Here is a 23,688-nt window from a genome sequence, read left to right as displayed (position 1 = left end):
AATCCATTTATTACTTCGCATTCAATTTAGGAACCCTCTGTTTTCTTTCGATGAATTGCTAATGAAAAGGCCCATTAGACCGTATATTGCAGTTTTTTTATATACTTATTATATTTATACGTATATATTATATCATTTTTATGAATTTTAGACGCATCTAGATGTATTTACACATTACTTTAAAATGCTTATTTAAAATCTGCACTTCAATTTACAAGTTTTTACGCAATTTTAATGCCAATATCATTATCTTTATGCTGAAAATAATTACCACTTTTTACGATCAAACTATTGAATAAATTAATATTGAATTTATTAAATTAATTCATACACAACATATTTATTTGTATTGTTTATTATTATTTTTATTTTTATGCATCGTATGTTGCGGAGAACAATACCTACGCACAAAAAAATTAAAAAAAAAACAACCTGAGGGTTTGAATTTCACGCTCATAAATACTTTGAGAGATTGAGAAACATGGCAATGGTGGATTAAAAACTGGCAGATTTCTACAAACAAAACTATCTTTGTAGAGCAATTCGTTGTTTTTAATTATTCCGAAAACCATACAAAAGGCCTTGAATTTTATTTTATTTATAGGACTTAAAAACGAGTTCTGATATAATACTAAGCTCTAGTATTACGTTTTTGTTTTGGCAGGATGAGTAAGTTTTGCTACCATAAAATGTTTAACTTACTATTTGGTTCCAGGATTTGCAGTGATATGTGGAACGGCTGTATATTTACTTTGAAGGATTAAACATACAGAGATGGAAAAGTAGAGCGGCTCATACTTAAACTTTACTAAACGGGCAGTTCTACTGAAAGCCTTCCAAACTTACTCGCGTTTTGACTTTCGGATTTTGTGTTGTTTGAAATAATATTAATGCACGTTGCCACTATATATTTTAAACCCACATATATACGATATTATTAAAGTGTTTATTGTATTATTAGTTTTATTAATAGTATTTAGAATTATGTTAAAATTGTCTACTAATAACCCTTCGGCAGTCGGGAATTAATGATGATATTTTATATATGTGGACGTCGATCGGCACCTGAAATATATCAAAAATCACTATCGATTTCTATTAAACATTCCACGAATTCATTTTCACTGATAGTAAGAACAGAACATAAAATTGTCTTATACAAGCAATTGAACCACCGTGTTTTTAAATCTAAATGGGCACTTTGAATCCTTATAGGAAATAGCATCGGCTTCATTCGAAAACATCGGCGTTATATGTGAATATCAATAAATAAGTGCTTTTGCTTCGGCTTCGATTGCGTATGAATATAGATTTTATGCCTTAAATATTACAATACAAAATATACATGTTATATCTATATATATAGTGTTATATTTATTAAGGTTACCTATAACTGTATTGAAAAATATCTTCTAAGGCCTTATCTATATATATATATAAAATCGAAAGGTGACTCACTCATCACGAAATCTCAGAAACTACAAGTGCTAGAAATCTCAAACTTTGCATAGAAGTTATTTATAGGACGTAGGTGCTCGCTAAGACGGGAACTTGCAATATTCGACTTCTAAGGGGTTATTTTTGGGGTTGAAAGTTTGTATGAAACTTCGTTACTACAAATGCTAGGAGTCTTAAATTTTGCATGGACGTCTCTTATAAGACGTAGGTACTCATGGAGACAGAAATTAATAATAACGTAGTTAACGCAGACGAAGCCGCGGGCGGGCCGCTTGTAATTTATATCAGTTGAGACTAAAAAATCTTAGTTCCATTGACTTTCTTAAAACGCTTTTAATTTATAAAGATATTTGTGCTTTTAATCAGTTCAGTCATGTTTACTCATGGATGTCGGATTAAGAAAATGTATCGAATTACAATGAATGATAAATGATTATTTCTGTTTACTCAGATATCATGGCATTGCTAATGCATTATTTCCTTTTCAAATATATTTTTATTTGAGGAAAAGATATAAATAGTAATATAATGATTATCTATAAAGATATTTTTATTAGCTTTAGTCATTAGTTCAAATCGACACTTAAAGCATTTTTAATATACACATAATGAATATATAAACACGAGAATTGTAGTTTTGTATTCTGTTTGTTTAACTTATATATATTTCTTTCGTATACTTTAATAGATAGATAGACATTTTTTACTCTGTACTTATTTAATAAAAAATAATTTGGTACATTTTACTTATTGTTAATTACTTGGATAACTCTGTTATAATTTCCTTTATTCAAATCATGCTTGCGGTACAAAAGTTTCTAATAAAATATGAAACATCTCGTTTTAGAGGCTAATAATCACTTTAGGAGTTCCGTTATACGTACGATTACGACGTTGAGTTTGAAGAGAGGTAATTAAAAGTTAGAATTTCTATTATGGCTGAGAGCGGCGGGAATGTGAACTGTGCCAAGTGTCGGATTTCGGACGTGCTCTGAATGCACTGCCTCTGACTTGACGGTGTCTCTTTGCACACGAGCTACGGATTTACCTACTTTTTCCATGTTTTCTAACTTTATTTGTTTATGTTATTACTTTTAAATGATTTGTTCTTTTCGAAATAATCGACGGATTAGACTGTTACATAAGAATTATAAATTTTTTAAACAGAAAATAAAAGTATAGAATCGAATTTAGTATTATTAAAAAAATGGGCGTAACGAGAGAAGCTTGGACAGTGCAGTGGAAGAATTTTAAAGTGGTCCTTTAATCCTTCATTTAGGTCGCAAGTCCCGAGCTGTACTCCTGTCGCCTCTCCTCCTCGGAACAGTAAAAATAAGAGAAATAATGACGATTAAAACTCTGACTCCTTATATAAATATACAAACTTTCTTATACAATAGATTTGTAATTAAGGGATGATGAAAAAGAAGATATGGAAGTATCCTTCTTTTTTAGTTTCGAGTGAGTGCTTGTGTATTTCGATGTCTATCAAGAATATGTCAATCACAAACAAATGAATGATAAAAGAACCCGTTGAGGTACTATGTTTTTAATATATTAACTGCTATATATAATATACTTTTCCTGTTATTTTTTTAATATAACAGCAACCCCAACTGTATTGAAGCTTTTCATTTTTAATACCGAACCTAATACGAATATTCAAAATAAAACTATATGATACCAAATTGAGAGCTATTTGCATTTCTTTATGAAAGACTCAAAATCGTTTTGCATCTCGAAAGATTAAAAAGCGAAAGCTTACGAAGGGCTAATTAAAAGGTAGGGGGGCATGCGACACTGTTGCCTCAGGGTTATTTACCCTCTTTGGTAAAGTATCTATGAAGACTAAAGCTAAAGTCTTTATAAATAAAGTTATCAGGTAACTTCATTAAATAAATTTCGCTTTTGCTGTTAATTGTTTTAAAAGAGTTACATTTTAAAATGTCTAAAATTAAGCTGACACTAACGCTTGCAAGTTGTAATTAATTATTTCAAGAACAGAAAGCAATTATGGTCATTTGAATAAGACTTTAGTTTTTGTCTTTGTCTTTTAGTGCATATACACACATTTAAATGTCAATTTGAATTATACAAAAGAAATATAATACATCCTTATATATGTATATCATTGAGGCCTAGGGGATAGGCCTTGAGAATTAGGGGAGGAGTATGTCCAGCAGTGGACGTTGAAAGGCTGATGGATGGATGGATGTAAATCATTGCAATAGGTGGTAATAAAACACTACCTACATTTTACCTTAAAAATACTCAAACATGCGTTTATTAAAATTTGGTTGAGTCTAGTAGTTGCGCGAGGGCATAAGCGTGTAGCAGTTTGTGGGCTATTCGATTCCCACTTGAAGAAGTGAAATATTTATTTATATATATATTATTATTATTATTAATATGCCTTCAGAATTCGGCGAAAAGTGGGGAACGGAGTATCTTAACACTAACCTCTCTCAGTGTACCCTAGCAAGCTGAAAAAAAAAACTTTAGGTCCATGATTGATTAGCTTTAAGTGTTGTTTATTTTTTGTAAGGTATAACAAAACAACAGATAATAAATACTTGTATAGCGACATTTTTATCGCGCTTCGCATAAAACATGTTGCAAATTTCGTTCCAGGTTAAAAAGTTATGGCATTTTAATTAAAATTATAACTCGCTTTTGGACAGTCTGGGCCGCGTACGTGTTCTATGGACGTGACTTAACAAATTTCATCTACGTTATTTATTATGCTTTATCAAATAATATCAATATCAATTAATAAATTCTATATCTTAAATTCTATTGGCGGCTGGCCGGTCGTTTCGTAGGAGAACAAGTTGTGGGTTTGATTCCTACTCGAGGAATTTAAATATATATTTTTTTTATTTTCATTTCTTTTTTTCTCTTGTGTCGAGGCAAAGCGTGGCTAAAACAATCAAGTATATATTTATTTTTAATTTATTTATTCAGTAATTACTAACCTGATATAAACGAGTAGGTGATAGTAGGTAACGTGTGAATCAACTAAATTGGGTTACAGTAATTAATATAATGTTGGGAAATACGTTTATTTCATATAAACAGTTATTAAAATTGTAACTGCATTTAGTTATTATTATTTATGTTTATCATAGCTTATTATTATTATTTATATTTATTGTTATAAATGTAATATATAAATGGCGTATTAAATACTATCTATGGTAGCTCCTGTGGTATGGTTGCTTAATTATGGCGTTCCGAGCGTGCCAGTTAAGCACATATCACTTCGCCAATATCACGTTGTATGGAGACAAAGATTATTTACAAAAGTTTATAACATTAATAAAAATGGGTGTCGGCGATTATAATAAGATGTAATACAATAAATAACAATAATCGAATATTATTATTATTATGACAGTCTCAGCCTTAAATCAAAAACAGTACTAAGGCGCGGCACCACAGAAATTGTAACTAGGAAAAGTTCAAATCCGTAAAGTAAATTCAGCGAGCTCTGGTCAGGAAACACAAACGCATGGCAAAGCGGCCTCTAACAAAATAAATATATTTTGTCGATTCCAGTTGAAATTTGCAAGTCTGCCAAGAATATTCGTACCAAATCGTTTTCCTATAATTGGAGTACATGTGAATTTTGTATTCAGTAGCGCATCCACCGCGGATGGAATTCCGCCATTTCGCGGCAACCCCGTCCTCCATCATGCGTAGCGTACATACGAGTACTTATTGAAGTAATTTCTGTAACTCCCTCTCGAAGCATAAGTCTTACAAATTCATTGCTCAGCTTCCTTCAGTTTTTGGGCGAAAATATATTATTGCTAAGTTCTTAAGATAATTAAGAATTTGCGAGAAATTTTATATTACCTTCCTTTTAAGTTGGATCATCTTTTCTGAGTTTAGGGGAATGTTAGATGTGGCTCTCTGTGCTCTAAAAATTCAGAAGAAACGTTCACTTTCCCGTAACTTCATAAATTATTAAGCTGGCCCTCAAGAGAATTTGTCAGCCGCCGTCTTTTATAGACAGGTCCGCCTATAAAATAAATTGATCCGCTGTGGCTAGTTCAACTTTATCAGTGCTTTGTAAAAGTAAAAGTAAAATTAAAGAGGACAAACAGATATGTGGGTGTAGGACAATAAATATAAACACACTAAAGCTAAAGTCTTTAATATGTATTATTAATTATATTAATTTCCTTTTTATATGACTGGCTGTTATGAAAATAATAAAGAAAATATAAATTCGGGAACTAATTGGCTAATGTAATCCGCACTGTAACCTACTAGTGTAAACACTGCTGCATGTGGGTTATACAGAGAAACCTTCTTATGAATATTTTATTTAGCTGTTTAGATTAAGAAATTCGATCTCGAGTGAACAAGGCTTAATAAAATAAAAATCTAATAGACTTTTATAGTGAATCGTATATTAGAAATATGAAGTCGGTTAAAATTTTATCATTATTTAATAAAATATCACTGCAACAGTTTGTCAGTTTAAATATTTAATAGATATATTTTCATTTTCTACTTCCTATATGTAATTTTACAACCAAATTTCGAGATCTACTCGTATCGCAGTCACGAATTTATTATACTTTAAATGAACACGGAGAACTGAGTCACTTATTTTACTTTTGCTTTACAAAGAAACTATGTAAAACCTAAAATATATTTTTAAAGGTACATTTGACCTATTTATTTCACAGCTTGTCATACCAGTGTTTACAAAGACAACAATTTTCGGAATAAATAGGCATCTCGCTGGCGTTGACTACAGCTATGCACATATTAATAGCTGGTAGCTGCAATATCACGTCCTACATTTTGATTTGTTAGGCCTATATTTGTGGTCTAGACACATGGAGGTTTGGATTAGTGTAGACCAGCTAATAATAATTATTAAATATTAATAATTCGTCGATAAATCGTTAGATTTTACCTTATGTTTAACGTGTTTTTTTGTACTTATAAGTTATTTGTTGATTATATTCCTATTATTAATTTGCATATAAATAAGGTAGATAAAATATAAACAATTTTTTTTTAATTTTCTGCTGAATAACAGAAGCATTGCAGGTTGAGTAGCGGAAGTAAAGGCTACGCTTTGCCTTGACACCAGAGCGAAGAAACGAAAATATTAAATATTCCATGTTCCTAAAACCCGAAACCGAACCCACAATCTGTCACGTTGACAATCACACTCGAGCCGGTGCTCGACTCTCGCTTCTCTATTTTTACACATAAATATTAAGGATAAAACATTTAAACAATGTTCTACTAATCGACTTAATTCAATTGTAGTTAAATTTACTTGTAATAGATAGTTTAAGGTGGCTGTGTATTTTCGACGGGTAGTGTACAGGGAATGTTATTTGAGGACGGCTCGGTGACAGCGCCGGGGGCTATCGTGCTCACGCTTGGCTGCTTACGTACGGACGTCACGCCGCCGCCCTCCAGCATACTTCCTCCACAGTACTTCCCATGTTTACACTTTACGTAAAACTATTCAGGCAAATAGCTACCAAATAGCTACTAAAAGATAGCTTAATAGATTATGTGCTTGGAATATTGAAGTGTATTTGCATTAGCGTATTTAGATATTTTCTGGGGGGAGCCTGGAGTTTATCTTTGAACTGATGTGGTCGTGTAAACGTTGTTTTTTTTTATTAGTAAAATTATTTTAGGCTATTTTTTTGTTAGTAAAATTTATGGATTGGGCACCTAGTCAGGGGTGTACACGGACCACCCGATCCCTAAGTCTTTAGTAATTTTGTTTTTTATTCTTAGCTTCCCCTTGTATCTTGTATACAGCATAGCAAGCAGAGGGAACCTAATGTTAAGACACTCCGTTTTCCAATTTCGTTTTATGTGTGTGACAGAGTTCACAACAAGTGACAGAATTCGCTTTTAATCCTTTTTAGTCCCACAGAGTGTGTAAATTAAATAATTATTTTAATTGAATTATGGTTCGAATTAATTACGTGAAATGTAAACTATCTCAATTATATATGTAGGTTAAATTTTATAGGGTATTTTAGCGTAATTGTGAGATGTGTGCTCACGAGATGCACTTATTTATTTATTATTTAAATGCCGCAATTGAGAACAATTACTTCATTTAAAATATCTGGATTGTCGAAGAGAAGCATTTCTTTATGTAGAGCAGGTTCCAGTTTGAAAAAAATTGTCGTTCGTTTCATATATGTTAAGAAATATAAACAGGCTGATATATGGATGTATATTCTATAATTGAGCGATATACATTTTAATTATTTAGATTTTTTTAAACATTTATTACATCCTTTTTTGATTTCTAAAGTTTTAATTTTTGTTTTTAATATAGATAATATTAAATTATATATAGTATAATTTCGTACACGTAGAATAGGAAATTTGAGCTAACTGTCTATATAATATACAGTGTTAACACCACTTGTAAGTTACGTTAGAAGCGAGACCGTCGCGACTGGAGAAGAATGCACCACAGCTCAAGCTGACAGGAAGCCCGAAAGCTCATTTCACGGCAGCCGCACTCATATTTTACACTCTCCGAAATACCTGTACACCAACTTACCTGTATCTGTGAGCGTAAATATTCTTTACTGCTAGGTGTTTGAGTGCAATTTACCTGCGCTCTAAAATATTATGCTAAAACTAGTTTCGTTATTATGTATGCATGCATGTAAGGTAGAACAAAGAATGAGGATCGCTATTTCACATTATAAAAGTTACTCATCGTTGCCCCATTTACATACGAGCTTATGAGAATATAATTGCTTTTTGTGTCGGTTATGTTAATGGCGTTGTTAACTATGAATGTAGATTGTTAGTTGATTTATCAATAACTCGGTTTTGCTTTAATAATATTAGAATTTAGAATTATTAAACGAATAATATTGAACTAAAACATAGTACGGTTTTCTTATTATGGTTTAATCATTATATCTATATCTAAAAATGTGTTTTTTTTATTTCTGATAACAATTATTATCTTATCTAACCTACATATATATTTTAGTGTCTACATAAGCTCGTTTTTTAAAATAGGATACGTCATACCTTAAAATATACTCATATAAAAAAGTAGCTTATATAACAGCTAAAAGTATAATTTCATTGTTTATACGAAATTTCTACTAACAACGAGTAAAAACGTATTAATATTAAAATTTTAAATCTAGGTTAATTACTCTGTAAACGAAAAATTAATGTATGACAAATATTTTAATGTTATTTATCACACCTTTGGCGGCCAGATATCAAATGAAAACAATTTCAATAGTAACTATTAAATTATTCCATTGACAGCGGAGTGCATTTTAACCAGTTACGAAAAACACTCAAAAGATTTTGGCAAGCGTTGTTACGATTGTTTACAATATTGTTGAGCTTAATTATAATAGACATTTATATGTGATGAGACGAGACCGAGTGCTGCCAAGTAGGCGAGGCGAGGCGAGGTCGGAACAGCCCCACGTCAGCGACACCTCAGCGGTGGGGGTCCTCGGCTAAGTGACCTACATCCGCTTTGGCACCGGTCACAATCGGCGCTTCAAACTTAATTGTCCCGACACTTCGAGCTCTCCTAACGACTGTGCCGCAATCGGCCGATTTAAGGGGACCTCTGGACGTTGCACTGACAGCGAGCGTTGAGTGTCTTTGGCCAGATATCCAGACCTAATAGGTTAATCGCCGCTGTGAAGAAATATTTTTAATTCTTTAAAATAAACACCAATAATACTTAACGTGCCAAAACTGGTTGTAGGTTCGATTTGCACTCTAATGAATTATTATGTATCAATGTTTTTATTTTTTCAAGGCAAAAACACGGCATGGAGTTCCGCCATTCATCACTCAATGCCTTCTGAATACGATGGAAAAAAGGGGAACGGAGTGTATTAACACTAGATTCCCTTTGTCTACCCTGCTGTTTGTCAGATACAGCATGACGCCAAGAAAAAAACTTAAGTATTATAGTAAAAGGCATACGGCTAAGGAAACAAAAAGTGCCATACACCGTCTAGGTGCCGTGTTGCGGATGCGGACGTACTCGTACCTATATAATGAAAGACATGGGATTACAATTTGCCTTTGTGACAGCGTCGTCCAATTACATTAATCTGGCGAGCTCGTGCCGTGGCCGTGGCGCCGCAAGCAACTTGATTAAAAATTCTATTAGTTGAAAGGCTCAGACATCTTCTTAATAGATAAAGCTCACGTCGCTTAGTTGATGTCATTTACGTTGGATGAAAATGTGACAGTCATAACAATTGTTTTTCTCTCCTTTTATAATTGTAGAGTTGGGAAAGAATGTTATAAGGTTAACATAATAATTTTAAGTGTTTGTTAAATAGATTTTGAATTATTTTTTGTAATGAATAAACTTAGAAGTGTAAGGATATTGTAAGTTATACATATGTTATAAAGGTTTTATTAATACCAACTTATATAAATCAGGGAGCCTACTCCTGAAAATAAAGAAATGCCTGAATGTAAAATCTCTTAATGAAATTTGTTTTACTTTTAATTTTTGTTAAAATTAAAAGTAAAACGAATGAAAATCCGATAAAGTTATTTAATTATGTTATCTGCTTTTAAAGTTTAAAGGCGAAAGACGGTAATAGTTTTCTTGTTTTCTACGAGTACATTCGTTTCTAATTTCTGTTGGAGAAATTATAAAGAAAATAAATTTATAGAAATGTCGAGAAATTTTAAAATCTGAAAATTAAGTTTAATAAATTTTGTTATAAAAATATTATTTGATAATTAAAATCTTTTAATAAAAATAAATTTATAACATTTAAAGTGATTATGAAGTGCGTTGGAGGTTGGAGCCAATTAACCACCATTCTCTTTGAAATGTATATAATAATTAACCTGCTTACTCTTAAAATAATAATTATAATTAAGTGATGTTCGTTTCAATATTCATGTCATGAAGAGATTTTCATATTACAATATATTCATATTATTATACATATCTCCGAGTGTATCATTTACTATACAAATTAATATTTTATAATTATATTTTCATTATAAAATATTAATCTGTATATTATTGCTTCTGATTTTTTTTAATATTCGTCATATTTACTTTATAGGCAAATGAAACATTGTTATGTTATTATATGTGGGGAATGGAGTGTCCTAACACTGGGTTTCCAGGTTTCCTCTGGCTACGCAGCTATGTGCGGGATTCAGTATAAAGCTAATAATAAATTAATTTTTAACAAAAAGAAAAACCGACTTCTAACAACGAACTAAAAAGTGAAAAATAATTATATAAAGATTTTATAATTTTGAAGTCGGTGTCAAATCTAACTACTAAGCCTTTTTGTTTTACTTTGCACCGACTTCAAAATTTTTGTTAAAAATTAATTTATTTTACGATTTTTAGTGATGGGTAGATCTTAAAATGATGCTTCTTGAACGAGGTTGTCAACGAGTGGTTGTGATTGTTCTATGTAAAACTTCATTTAATTAGGTATTATTTTTGACATCAATTTAAAAAGTTTTTGCTTGTAACTATTACAGTATAATCAATTTTTTACCAAAAAAAACAAACTTTCTCAATTTTCTCCGGATTCCATAATCGAAACCTAACCAAACTTTCACAAAATTATCCTTGAATACACTTCCTTTCAAATAAAAAAAGAATCATCAAAATCGGTTGGCGCGACATTGAGTTATTCGGCTATTAGTCGCGCACATGCCTAATGCAAATTTTAGACTTATGTGATTTTCTCATGGATACCATTGTCAGACATGGACCAAAAAAAATGGGACCATTCGGGAAGCTATACCTTTCAAACAAAAAAAAATATCAAAATCGGTTCACCCAGTTAAAAGTTATGAGGTAACAAACGTAAAAAAAAAAAAAAAATACAGTCGAATTGATAACCTCCTTTTCTTACAGAAGTCAGTTAAAAAAATATATGCATGTAGCTTAAAATATAAAAAAATATTTAATAAACTTAATTTATAGCGAACTCTTACAGGGGACTTAAAATAGAAATACACGAGTCGCTAAAAAGACACAAATGTCTAGTCACCATAAATCAATGTGCTAAAAAGAAAAATGTACTACCGAGCAGTTCCATCTATGGCGGGGCCACTCAGTTGGATTTACGCGAAGACTCCAGTTATCTCCTGACCTATCTGCGGTTGCACGAAAATAGCTAAAACACCACTAAAATATATTGGCACAGTATAAACCCAGTGACGGCGATTTCCAAGGAAAAATAGCTTCGTAGATTTCACAAGACTTTAGTATTAAAATAAATGTTTTTCGTAGTCATAACAACAGTTAACGTTGCAGTTAAAACGACAATTTAATATTATCATAATATAGTAGGTATATGTTTTGATATGCTTATGCTTCCTTTTATTTTTTTAAACATTTAGTTAATTAGATAATTTAGTTGTTTTATAAGGGTTATTTATCTAAATATTATTATTTATAAAATATATTTTGCGAAGACTCAATATTATGGATTATTATTTTACTTGAAAAATAAGAATGATTTCATCTTTAAATAGTTTTCTGCGTGTACTTAATATGATTAAAATCATCATTTAACAGGTGAACAATTAGAATAAACATTGATTTTAAGATTGACCTTCTATTATATAATATTTTACTTTAAAACATAAGACAGACCGCGCATTTCATCGTCTATTCTCATAGTCAAACAGAACCGGAATAAAATAATTTATATAACGCTGGCAACCCCTGTTTGCGGCAGGAATATTCCAGGCAACCCTGTTTTATAGTGTTCAGAAAAAAATAAGCTTTAATTTGATATATAATTCATTAAAAAAACACATGAGTGCATTTAGTGACATATTTAAACCAGGCAACCCTAGACTTGCGGCAGACTGAGAGCTGGCAACTCTTAATTTTCCAATTCCTTATGCGTTATCTTTCAAATGATGTACGATTCATATAAAAACGTATGGGTGCAATTTTCTCCAAAAACGAGTTACGAAAAAATGTAATTAAAGGTGATTGCGGCAGGATTCTTCCAGGCAACCCAAGTGTAATCTGTTCTACTAATCATGTATTATTCATTAATATAGGTTTAATTAAGAAAACTCGTATATGCAGGATTCAACGGTCGGATCTCAGGGTAATAGTCCAAGTAAAATATTCATAAATAAACTTGTTAATTGACTCGAATTCCATATTGTGGTGAGGCTCAGAACCCGAGAAGAAAACAAAACAAATAAGCCTTTAAAAACAGCTGCCGCATGTGCAGCAAGTATAACGTTGACTAACATTCGCATTGTCGTTTTGGAATGTACGAACATTCCGGTTGAACTGGAAGCACTTGTCGCTATTGTTCACTGTTTCTCATTCAAAAGCAAGAAATGTTTTTAAATAAAATGGTATAGACTTGTTCTGTAAGACGTTGCATTATTTATGTAAAAAATTGTCTGTCTAATTTAAAATATATATATATTAATTTATTAAAATGCTATAAAAAATGTTTAAGACTAATTTTATGTCCCATTATGACCTTTCCGTTATCTACTTTCTGCGCAATTCTTTCATAGTTAATTATTACATAACTCGAATGGAAATCAAACCCCTAACAATAAAAAGAAAAGAATATTATTAGTCCCTACTATTACTACTCAATAGCTGAAGAAAAAAAAACTATTGAAGCAATTTAATCATTGATTTTTATATTATCAAAAGCCAATTATTTGAAATATTCTTAATATACCAGTTAACGTAAATATTAAACTTAATGATAAACAGAAGCTAACTTTACACAAGTAGATACGCAAACGACCAACGTGTATGACACATACAAAACTATACACAATATAATATGAGCCATTAACATGTGGTAGCACGACTACGTAAATGATTTTAAAATAGTGCAATTTTCACACAAATAGTCAGCTTTGGCAGACTTGTTGCGGTGTTTGACTGGCCGATGTTATCTGCATAATGCGGTCGTCACCAGCGTCGCGCGTACCTCGCCTCGTTATTATGGATTTATATTATAGCTGTCGTTGAATCGCTTGTTTGTAGCAATTTAATTTGCAATGTTTCTTGAAATAATAATTTTGTTTCTTCGCTCTGGTGTCGAGGCGAAACGCGGCGTTAAGTTCCGTCACTCAACTCGCAACGTCTCCAGAATTCGGCGAAACGGACACTGGTATGCAGCGTAGAGCTGAAACTGAAACTATTACGTGCACTATTTGCATCGATGCGGTTGATTAAATATCAAGTATGGTTGGACTAACCTGTTAACTAACAACTATGCTTGTGTTTTACATTCATCTATATAAAAGGACTTGTCCTCACTGACTGAGGTAAGACGCAAGCACAGCCGTAGCCGCTGTGCGTAGAAACGTGAAATTTGGACAGATGTTTGCTTTCGTAATCTGGACATCCACTAAGAAGGGATTTGAAAAATCTTAACCCTAAAGGGATGAAATAGTGGTTGAAAGTTTGTATGGAAAAAAAATTAAATAGGCACCGATTTTTATGAATTTTGAAATTTAGATTCTTAAAAGTATTTGACTGAATACGTGTTTCATGGTTTTCTAGAATTCTCCCCCTAAGAGTGCAAATAAGGGATTGAAAGTTTGTATGGAAAAATCTTTCAATGGCCACCGATTTTTATAAAATTTGAAATTTCATTGAATATGTGTTTCATTGTTAATTAGAATTCACCCCTAAGGGTGCAAATAAGCAGGCGAAGTTGCGCGCGCTCCCTAGTATTATATGAGGCTGTTTTCTGTTATGGGAATTTACCAGAAATTCTTAGAAGCAACGTACGCATCGTCAACATTTCCTGGCAAATTAGCAAGGACCTCAGGGTCCCCGGAGGGTTCGCGTTATACAGTCTTATTAGACGCATTATGCGCGGCACGTGCCGATTTCTGCTCGTATAAATCGCTGTACAGTTCGTTAGATATTCAAACAATGACTTCATTAGTGCAGTAATCGCCTTGTATTTAAACACTAGTTGAACGATTTTAGCTCATATAATCAGCTGCTATCGGCAAAGCAAAAGATGATAACGGTTTATAATTCATTTATCTGATAAATTTTAAGTTAAATATAAATATAAAAATGTATAAATAACTACTTGAAGCCGTCGTGCAGAGCATTGTGATTGTAACGCGATGGTTGTGAGTTCGGTGCCCACTCGGGGAAATTAATTATTACTTATTTATGAATAGTTGCATAAATATTTTTATTTTTTCGCTCTGGCACCAAGTAAAAATGCCGGCGTTAATTTCCGCATTTCAACAAGCATTTCGCCAGAAACTGGCAAAACTTGCTATGTGCGGGATACAGCATGAAGCTGATTTGATTAAGTAGATTTTTATTTACAAATACCTAACAATAAAATTACAAAGAAAATTTGTTTCCATTTTAATTTTGCTGATAAGTGGCAAAAGATAACATTTTTAAAGGATATGATATTAGTAATTTCAATATATTTGAGTAGCGGTTTGTGTAAAGCGAGCCGGAGCCCGGAGCGCCACCAAGTCACGAGACGTTGCGTGCAGTCCTGCCAATAATAATCGGCTATAGTCGACTCATAATTAGCTGTTGAAATTGCGACTACCCGGTATTTCAGTGTAGTTTCGTGCGAAATATCCATCGTAATATTTATTATAAATGTTTGTGTTATTGTACATACATTTGTTTAATTATATAACTTTCATACATAAGTTTTATCAGTTGAAAATTCTGTACCGATTTCAATAAATAATAATAGGAAAAGATTCAAATTACATTTTTTTTCTTCTTCATTAACATGCTTCTTATATTCGTTGACTTGGAACTATGTAATAAAGTTTAATAATCTGAAATTGACCCACTTGTAATAAATTTATTGTTTTATCAAATTGACAGTTATGCGTAGGTTAGGTGACAATATACAAGTGTAACATGATAACGAGCTGGGATGATGATGACGTTAGGATCTGAATTGTGGAACTCTTCGCAGCTTATTAGTAAACCAGTTCGAGTTTATGTTCGTATTTTATTCCTCATATTTTGCCAGACAGGTTGCAACAACCGAATAATACGTTCTTTAGTTTCGCCGCCTTATATATAAATTGCTTGCCACATACAGAAGATATTCTATTTGACTCGTTTAGTCAAGCTTGTCACGAACTAAAACACAATTTTGTTAGTTGTTGTGTCTTAAGAAATAAAATCTTGGGCACCGTTTTTTAAGAAACAAATATTCTAATGTTTTAATTTTAATAAGAATAATAAGATAGTTTCACACATAATGCAAATTTTTCAATTAATCTCTTCACAGTTGACGAAGTTGAAACACTACGACCATATTAAGTATTAAATTTTTGAACTACAGCCGCTAAGTTTTTTATATAATCTATATATATAAAAGGACTTGTCCTCACTGACTGAGGTAAGATGCACGCACAGCCGTAACCGCTGGTAGTAGAAACGTGAAATTTAAACAGATGTTTCCTTTCATAATCTGGATATCCACTAAGAAGGGATTTTGAAAAATTTTAACCCTAAAGGGGTAAAATAGGGGTTCAAAGTTTGTATGGAAAAAAATTTAAATCGGCACCGATTTTTATAAAATTTGAAATTTAGATTTTTAAAAGTATTTAATTGAACACGTGTTTCATCGTTTTCTAGAATTCTCCCCCTACGGGTGCAAATAAGGAGTTGAAAGTTTGTATAGAAAAATCTTTAAAACGCCACCGATTATTATAATTTTTTTAATTTAGACTCTTAAAAATATTTCATTGAACACGTGTTTCGTGGTTTATTAGAATTCACCCCTAAATACGTAAGCGAAGCTGCGCGCGTCCGCTAGTATATTATAGTTCTATCTTGCAGCGCTCCATTTTTAATAACCTTAAGCTATTAGTTGACGAATTCTTTTTTTGCTCAAATAGCCAGAAATTAAAATTTTGCACTAATTTTGGGACACCGTTTACAATCATGTGAGACTGCCACTTGTTCTAAGCTCTCTAAGCCTATGTTATTAGTCGCAAAGTTTTCACTCGCGGTAGGGGGTTTAAATTTAGGTATGCACCCATACTTAACAGTGGGTTATAGTAAAGTGACGGTAAATTATGAGAGAGATGCCTATATAAAGGAATATTTATTTAAATATCAATCACTGCCATTAATAATAGTGATTAATGATATAGTCCGTGTAATAGGGAATGCTTAAATGAATGTTCGTTCAACTAATGTTTAAAAAACCAATTAAGTGTATAAGTAACAATAAAACCCCATATGGGTTTTAATTATGAAAAAAAATTGTTTCGAAAGAGAGTTCCATACCTCAACAGGAAAAAACAGTACCCTTACTTCCCGTGGACCTACAGTTGTAAAATTGTACATGTAATGAGAATTTACAATACAAATAACAAAAAATTCGGAAAAGTAAAAATTTATAGGTTTCATAGAAAAAATAATTACAAAATCATTTTTTAATTGTATGCATCCGCCCGGAAACTTAAGCTTGGTCAACTTTTTTATTTTGTACTTGTTGTTGTCTACAATCCTGGAATTGGTACGGAATCCTTGTCCTGACACGCATTTAGCTTATTTTATTTTTCTAAATGACATTACTCGAAGCCATTACATAAGATCGTTTTTAAGTTTTCGATTTGGCGAAACAGTATAATAACAGTTTTGTTTTCAGTTTGTTGTAAAGAAAGGCACCGAGATAAAAATGAGATTTACTGTTTACCTAATGTCGCAATCGTAGTTTGCATTGCAAATGTGCAAATATTTTATTAGTTCCAGAGACAGAAATGACACATTCCTTTAGGCAATCCTTTGTTCACCAGCTAACGAATGAAATTGAATAAAAACTTACTTTGTTAAAGGTTTTAGTTATTATTATATTTACATTTTAATAATGTATGGAATATTCTATCTTTTCAGATCATATGCGGGAGTTTTCATGCGGCAATCTCTTTTACCGGACTTTATATGTTAACGAAGAAAAGAATACGCTTTACGTTGGTGCTATGTGAGTTGTTTATTTTTTTGTATATTCATAAAGATAAATAAAAATTATACTCTACAGAAAAGCTTTAATATAATATTTTAAAAACATATAGTTTTAGTGTACACTAGCGACTCGCTCGCGGCTTTACCCCCTTGTACTATACAGTTATTTATTTTCGTGTCTGAATTACTTTCATGATATAATAACATTATCACCTGAAAGACAATATCTATCTTTGATAAATTTTCAACCAATTAAATAAAAAACTAATTTTGTAGTAATATTATACCTTACAATGTTGACATAACTTTTATGAACCGATTGAAATTAAACAAACTGTATTTAAATCAGTTTAGCCGTTACTGAGATTAAAGTGAACAAACGCACAGACAAACGGGCAAATAGTAAATAATAAAAATATCGAACCTTAAAAACATTTTAAAGTATACGAATGTATAACTAAACAAAATTTGCAGAGGTTTTTTATTTATTAATTTATCTTATCAATATGTACCTATTATAAACAAACCGTGGACGGTTGAAATTGCCAGTAGGTAGGTGATTTTCTTGCACGAAGAAACGAGGCGAGTCATGAAAGTCAATTATGCATAATTTCCGTCAAGTTTTATTTATTTCATTTCCGTTGCTACATATAATTGTTTTGTTAAAAAAGGAAATAGCATTGGCAAGAGAGCCAAATTATCTAATTCTAATGTTTGTGGCTTGTTTGTGTATGGCTCAGCGGTCAGACTGTGGTGTTTTCAAAAAAAATATTTTTCTTTACTAAGATTTTTGAAATATTTTTCAATTCTTAATGTGAAATAACATTTTAAAATTCTGTAAGCTTGGAGAAATTTAAGTGATTTTTATATTATGATGATTATAGTTTTATTAAAAATACAATGTGTTTTCTTATTGCAGGGATCGAATATATAAGCTAAATATGACTGATATAAGTCAGTCACACTGCGAGGTTAGTACTTTAGTTACTTTATTTTTAGAAATAGGCACGAGGCTTAAAGTTTCTTTGTAATGAAAAGCATGAAAGTTTTATGAGGAAATAACGGCACACAGAAATTAGATTTAAAAAGCTGACTTTTCAAAATCAAACTTTATAGTTGAGTTAGTTTTTCGTTTGATGTATGCTTAAGAGAAAATTCCAAATAGGGTTTTCAAATAAAATAAAATTTACTTCATGCTTATAAAGCATACTTGATAACTAGAACACTACTTCTGCAGGCTTAGCATATAATTTTTTTTTTCAACTTCACTCTGTATCCCGCATATAGGCAGGCAGAGGGAACCTAGTGCTAAGACACCCCATTCTCCATATTCCGCCAAATTTTCACAGTAGTGTTGAGTGGCGGAGCTCATCGCCGAGCGTTTTGTTTTGGCACCAGAGTGGTGTAATTTTCATTTTTTGAAAATAATAATTCATTTCCCCCAAAAATTTGGAATCGAACCCACAACCGTCGCGTTACAGTCACACGCTTAATCTCTAATATTATATGTACATATATGTATGTTTATATTAGCTCATAAGTTATGCAACAGTAATAATATGACAGAGAGACGCGCTGCTGCTAGAAGCGAGCAACGTAGCGCGGTGTGTAAGCAAAGGCAAATCAGAGCCGTTTGAGTGCAGAAACCACATCCGAGTACTGCAGCCGCTAGGCGACGGCGAGCGCCTCTACGTGTGCGGCACCAACGCACACAGCCCCAAGGACTGGGTGGTCTACGTGAGTCAATCCCTAAACCATTAAAACAACTTTTGTAGAACCCCTCCCTCCTCCGGTCCTCGCGGTCAGGATAATAGCTCATGCTCATTCAACTGCGATGGCGCTTGTATTTCAAAACACCTGTTCTTCACATAAATCGTGTTATTATACTCCGGCTTTAGGGATAATCTAATAAAGTGGTGATCTTAAAACATGATAAAATATGTTTATTATAAACGTTATGGTTGCTTGTTATGGATACCATTTTTAGAATACCAGCTTTGTTTTAGGTTGCTTGTTTATATTTTCATTTAAGTATAATTTGTTGTTGGTGTTTTTCATTTAAATTTAAAATAATTTTAACTTATGAAATTTTAAAATAGATGATGATACCAATTAGTATTTTATAATAACCATAAAAAAAACAATTTCATCCAGTTAAACCTCACGCACCTCCCGCGGCATGAATACGTGCCAGGAGTAGGGCTGGGGGTCGCCAAGTGCCCATACGACCCGGCGGACAACAGCACGGCTGTGTGGGTGACGCGAGGGAACCCCGGCGGGTTGCCAGCTCTATACGCGGGCACGAACGCCGAGTTCACTAAAGCTGACCCGGTCATTTTCCGCAATGACCTATTCGATTTTCGTACTGGCCAAAAAAGGTTCAACTTCAAACGGACGCTGAAGTACGACTCTAAATGGCTGGATAGTAAGTGCTTTGCTTAATTAATATCTGCATTGCTTTTAAATGTTTAATATTATAAAATCATGGTTAATAATTATAATTTGGTAAATACTAATGTCATATAGATAATTGCTATCATGTATAATATTTTATTTAATAAATTAAAAATTATTTATAATATATATAGATACGTTAAAGTTATAATATGGCGTCAAAGTTGCACGTTGCATTAAATCTCATTGCGTATGGTCAATGACCTCAATTACATCAACAATTAATGTTTGTTGAACATGTTGGGAGATATATCGATAGATATAAATAATGACGCACTCAAACAATGTTAATTCTAGTTTACAAATATGCTTATTTGAGTTTCTAATTTATTTCAGAAACCAATTTTGTTGGATCGTTCGATGTTGGAGAGTATGTTTTATTCTTTTTTCGTGAGACCGCAGTAGAATTCATGAACTGTGGTAAAGCAGTTTACTCTCGTGTTGCCAGAGTATGTAAACAAGATACAGGGGGCAAGCATATTCTAAGCCAGAATTGGGCTACTTATTTAAAAGCCAGGCTAAACTGTAGTATACCCGGAGAATTTCCCTTCTATTTTGATGAAATTCGTAAGTGTGTTCAATAATGAAATTTTATTTATGCTATAATTGTAAATTTATTTGAAATTAATTAGAATATATTATATTTTTGTAATTAATAGTATAGTAGTCGATACAAAAAAGTAAAAAAAAAAACAAAATTAAAAAAAAAATTGACGAATTTAATATAATTTTTTTTAGTACAAGTAAAATAAATATTATTTTACAATTGCAATAGGCACAGTAAAAAAAAAACAGATTTTCCATAAACAATAAAAAATATGTATTAGAGAACTAAACAACTTTATTCCTTACATAATTTATCTAAATATTTTAGTTTTATCCACGCATTGAAATAGTTTAGTTAAATTACTTTAAACTTCTTTTTCAAAATTAATGTCTTGTAAAAAGAGTGAATTCTATTTTTTCCTTTTTAAAAAACAGAGAGCGTATATCAAATGCCAGGCGACCCGAGTCGGTTTTACGCTGCATTCACGACGGGCGCAAGTGACGGGTTAATCGGTTCCGCAATTTGTACATATACTATGGACGATATTCAAGAAGCTTTTGCTGGACGATTTAAGGAACAAGTTAGTATTACGTATACTATTTCTTCTAGTTTATAATTAATTTTCCTTTTCAGTCCCATTTATTTTCTTTGTGAAAATTGAAAATAGTTTAATATTTGTTTTTCATGCTCTATGTTCTCATATGTGTGATTAAGCAATACAATATCTTAATAGATGGATGGAGAATTATAATGAGAATCGTAAGTCTTTACATGATTTAAACGTTTACTTATATTATATTCATAAAAATACCAAGTAGGAAGTAAACGCACAATCATTGATATAGAAAAATAAACTTCTTAAAAGCTTTGGCATTATTACTTGCAATGAAATATAGTAGTATTTTTGTATAGGCGACGTCAAGTTCGGCGTGGTTACCAGTTTTGAGAGCAAAGGTTCCTGAGCCTCGGCCAGGGACTTGCGTCAACAGCACCGAAGCTTTGCCAGATAACGTACTTAATTTCATCAGGTAAGCTTGCATCGTTATTATAAGCATTTATTGGCATAAAAAAGAAGAATAGAGCGATGTATCTGATTCCATACAAGAAAATTACATACAAAAGTTATTATTAAAAAAATATGTAATATAAAAAAATCGTACTTTCATTATAAACATTCAGAAATTATGGTTTTGAAATATTCTGTTATTGGAAAATTTTATAATGTTCACTTCTTATTCGTTTCATATTGAGTTAATCTTATCCATTTTTCATGTTGGGTAATCATGTTTCTTATAAATATTATATATTTTTATACATACCAAATAAAGGTTATATTAATAGTTAAATACTTTAACCTATATATATATATGTACATACATATTTAATTATATTAATCAACGGTAATCTCTAAATACACTTTCGCCGTAAAGGTACAAACTAATATAAACCGAATATAAGGCTAAAGGAAAATCAGAGTATTTCATCTTATTCCCTTAAGACTAATCGCAAGGTTAGCTTTGACATTAGTTTCGCGCGCTTCCTTAATTGGGTCATACACCTACCCACGTCTTAATTGATCGTAACGTGAAATTACATCTGATTTATTATTATTATTTATTCAGCTTCACCTTGTATCACATGCACAGTGGAGAACCTAGATACTCCGTTTTTCATTTTCCATCACGCTATGCCTCGACACCAGAGTGCAAATATTAAATATTTCATTTTCTCGATTGGTAAACGAACCCCACGAACCGTTTACAGTCACGCATTTGCCTTTGCGCTCTTGGGTTCAAGAAGTCTATATTAGGGTAATAATATAAATTACAACTTATTTTAATAACATTTTTGTTATAATTTATGTATACCCACTGAGCTTGTTAAGCGCTTCTAATGGTTACTACGCAGTCTGACCCAATTGTTTAATTGGCCAAATTGATTTCGTGTTGATTTACAAGCATGAGCATGAGTTTTTAAAATAATTACGTTTAATTTAATAAATAAAATTATTTTTGTGATTTAAGTTAAACAGGTGAATATAAATACATATGTATTTTTAATTGTGTAAGATTTATACCCTTATCACAAAGGGTCTAGCCGGACAAGCATGGGAAAACTGCATTGGCATTTAATGTTTTTTTTCTACATCAATTTTTTTGTCCATAACCCTTAGAGTAACGAAAATTGTGGGGGTATCAACCCTTAACTTTAAAGTTTATTTTCTTGGCACTTATTAAAAATGTCTATATGAAATTTAAACCTAACGTGGCAATCAATAAACTTATTATAATACCTATTTCTATAAAAAGTATAAGGTTTGCTTCAAGTTATTCTGGTGTATATCGCGAATAGATTATTCAGATCCTAAACAACAATGTGCATAATATCTTCTTAGAATTGCAAATGTTCATAGATCCTATTCGAATACTACGGGGTCTTCCTTATAAAACAAACAATATAGAATGGTAATACACGTTATACGTAAATAGCTGCTCTCGTTGTATCTCTCTCACTCTCTCTCTCTCTCTCTCTCTCTGTCCTGTGCATTATTAGTCCCATCTGATGGTGGAGTCTGCTTTTTCATGTTTTCTCTTCACTTCGCTCGACTGGACGCATCGTGAGTGGAAACGTTGCAGGCGTTCATGTCTCTTTTAATGATATCTGCCCATCTCATCTTCGATCTTCTTCTGAACCCAGAATGCTCTGGTTGCTCACGTTGTGTAATGGAACTAAATAAGGTTTCCTATATTTGACATGTACATGTACTAGCTAAGGTACAAATCAATTATAGAATAAACATATTTTTTTTAACTGTTGATTTCGATAAATATTTATTTTGAAGCTTCCAAGTAGGTAAACCTCATTCACGATTTTTTTTAGTAATTAGAATACTATGATGGCAGTTTTTCCATAAAATGTTTTAATAATTACTAAATAACATTATGATAATTACATTACATGGACTATATAATAGCTTTTTATAGGTCACATCCACTAATGGACGCAGCTGTGAGGCACGAAGGCGATGCGCCGGCCTTTTACAAACGGGACCTGGTACTTACCACTATCGTAGTAGATAAACAATTTGTTGACATGTTGGGCGATGATATCACTTATACTATTTTTTATGCTGGCACCAGTAAGTATACTTTTTTTAATTAAAGTGTGTGTAACTTCCCGTTACAAAAAAAAATATTTTTTAAATTATTTTCAATAAGGTTATTATTTTATGGAGAATAAACAGAACAGT

At 31.9% G+C, this 23,688-nt stretch overlaps 1 protein-coding gene across 1 annotated transcript in view; it reads left to right on the top strand.

Moving 5' to 3' along the window:
• The window catches only part of LOC146530019 (semaphorin-2A-like), a 45,156-nt gene that overhangs the window by 15,089 nt on the left and 6,379 nt on the right, over nt 1–23,688 (top strand). Inside the window, exons 2-9 of the mRNA XM_085200170.1 lie at nt 17,369–17,456; nt 18,357–18,408; nt 19,004–19,174; nt 19,592–19,862; nt 20,228–20,458; nt 20,873–21,018; nt 21,351–21,466; nt 23,423–23,577. Of these exons, the coding sequence (XP_085056296.1) occupies nt 17,369–17,456; nt 18,357–18,408; nt 19,004–19,174; nt 19,592–19,862; nt 20,228–20,458; nt 20,873–21,018; nt 21,351–21,466; nt 23,423–23,577 (1,230 nt within the window). The remainder of the gene's footprint in view (nt 1–17,368; nt 17,457–18,356; nt 18,409–19,003; nt 19,175–19,591; nt 19,863–20,227; nt 20,459–20,872; nt 21,019–21,350; nt 21,467–23,422; nt 23,578–23,688) is intronic.

This window comes from Heliconius melpomene, chromosome 17 (assembly GCF_056956725.1).
Source record: "Heliconius melpomene rosina isolate 202511_hmr_F chromosome 17, ASM5695672v1, whole genome shotgun sequence".
Classification (NCBI taxonomy): domain Eukaryota; kingdom Metazoa; phylum Arthropoda; class Insecta; order Lepidoptera; family Nymphalidae; genus Heliconius; species Heliconius melpomene.
Note: the sequence above shows the minus strand (reverse complement) of the source record. Positions and strands in the feature narration are given on the sequence as shown.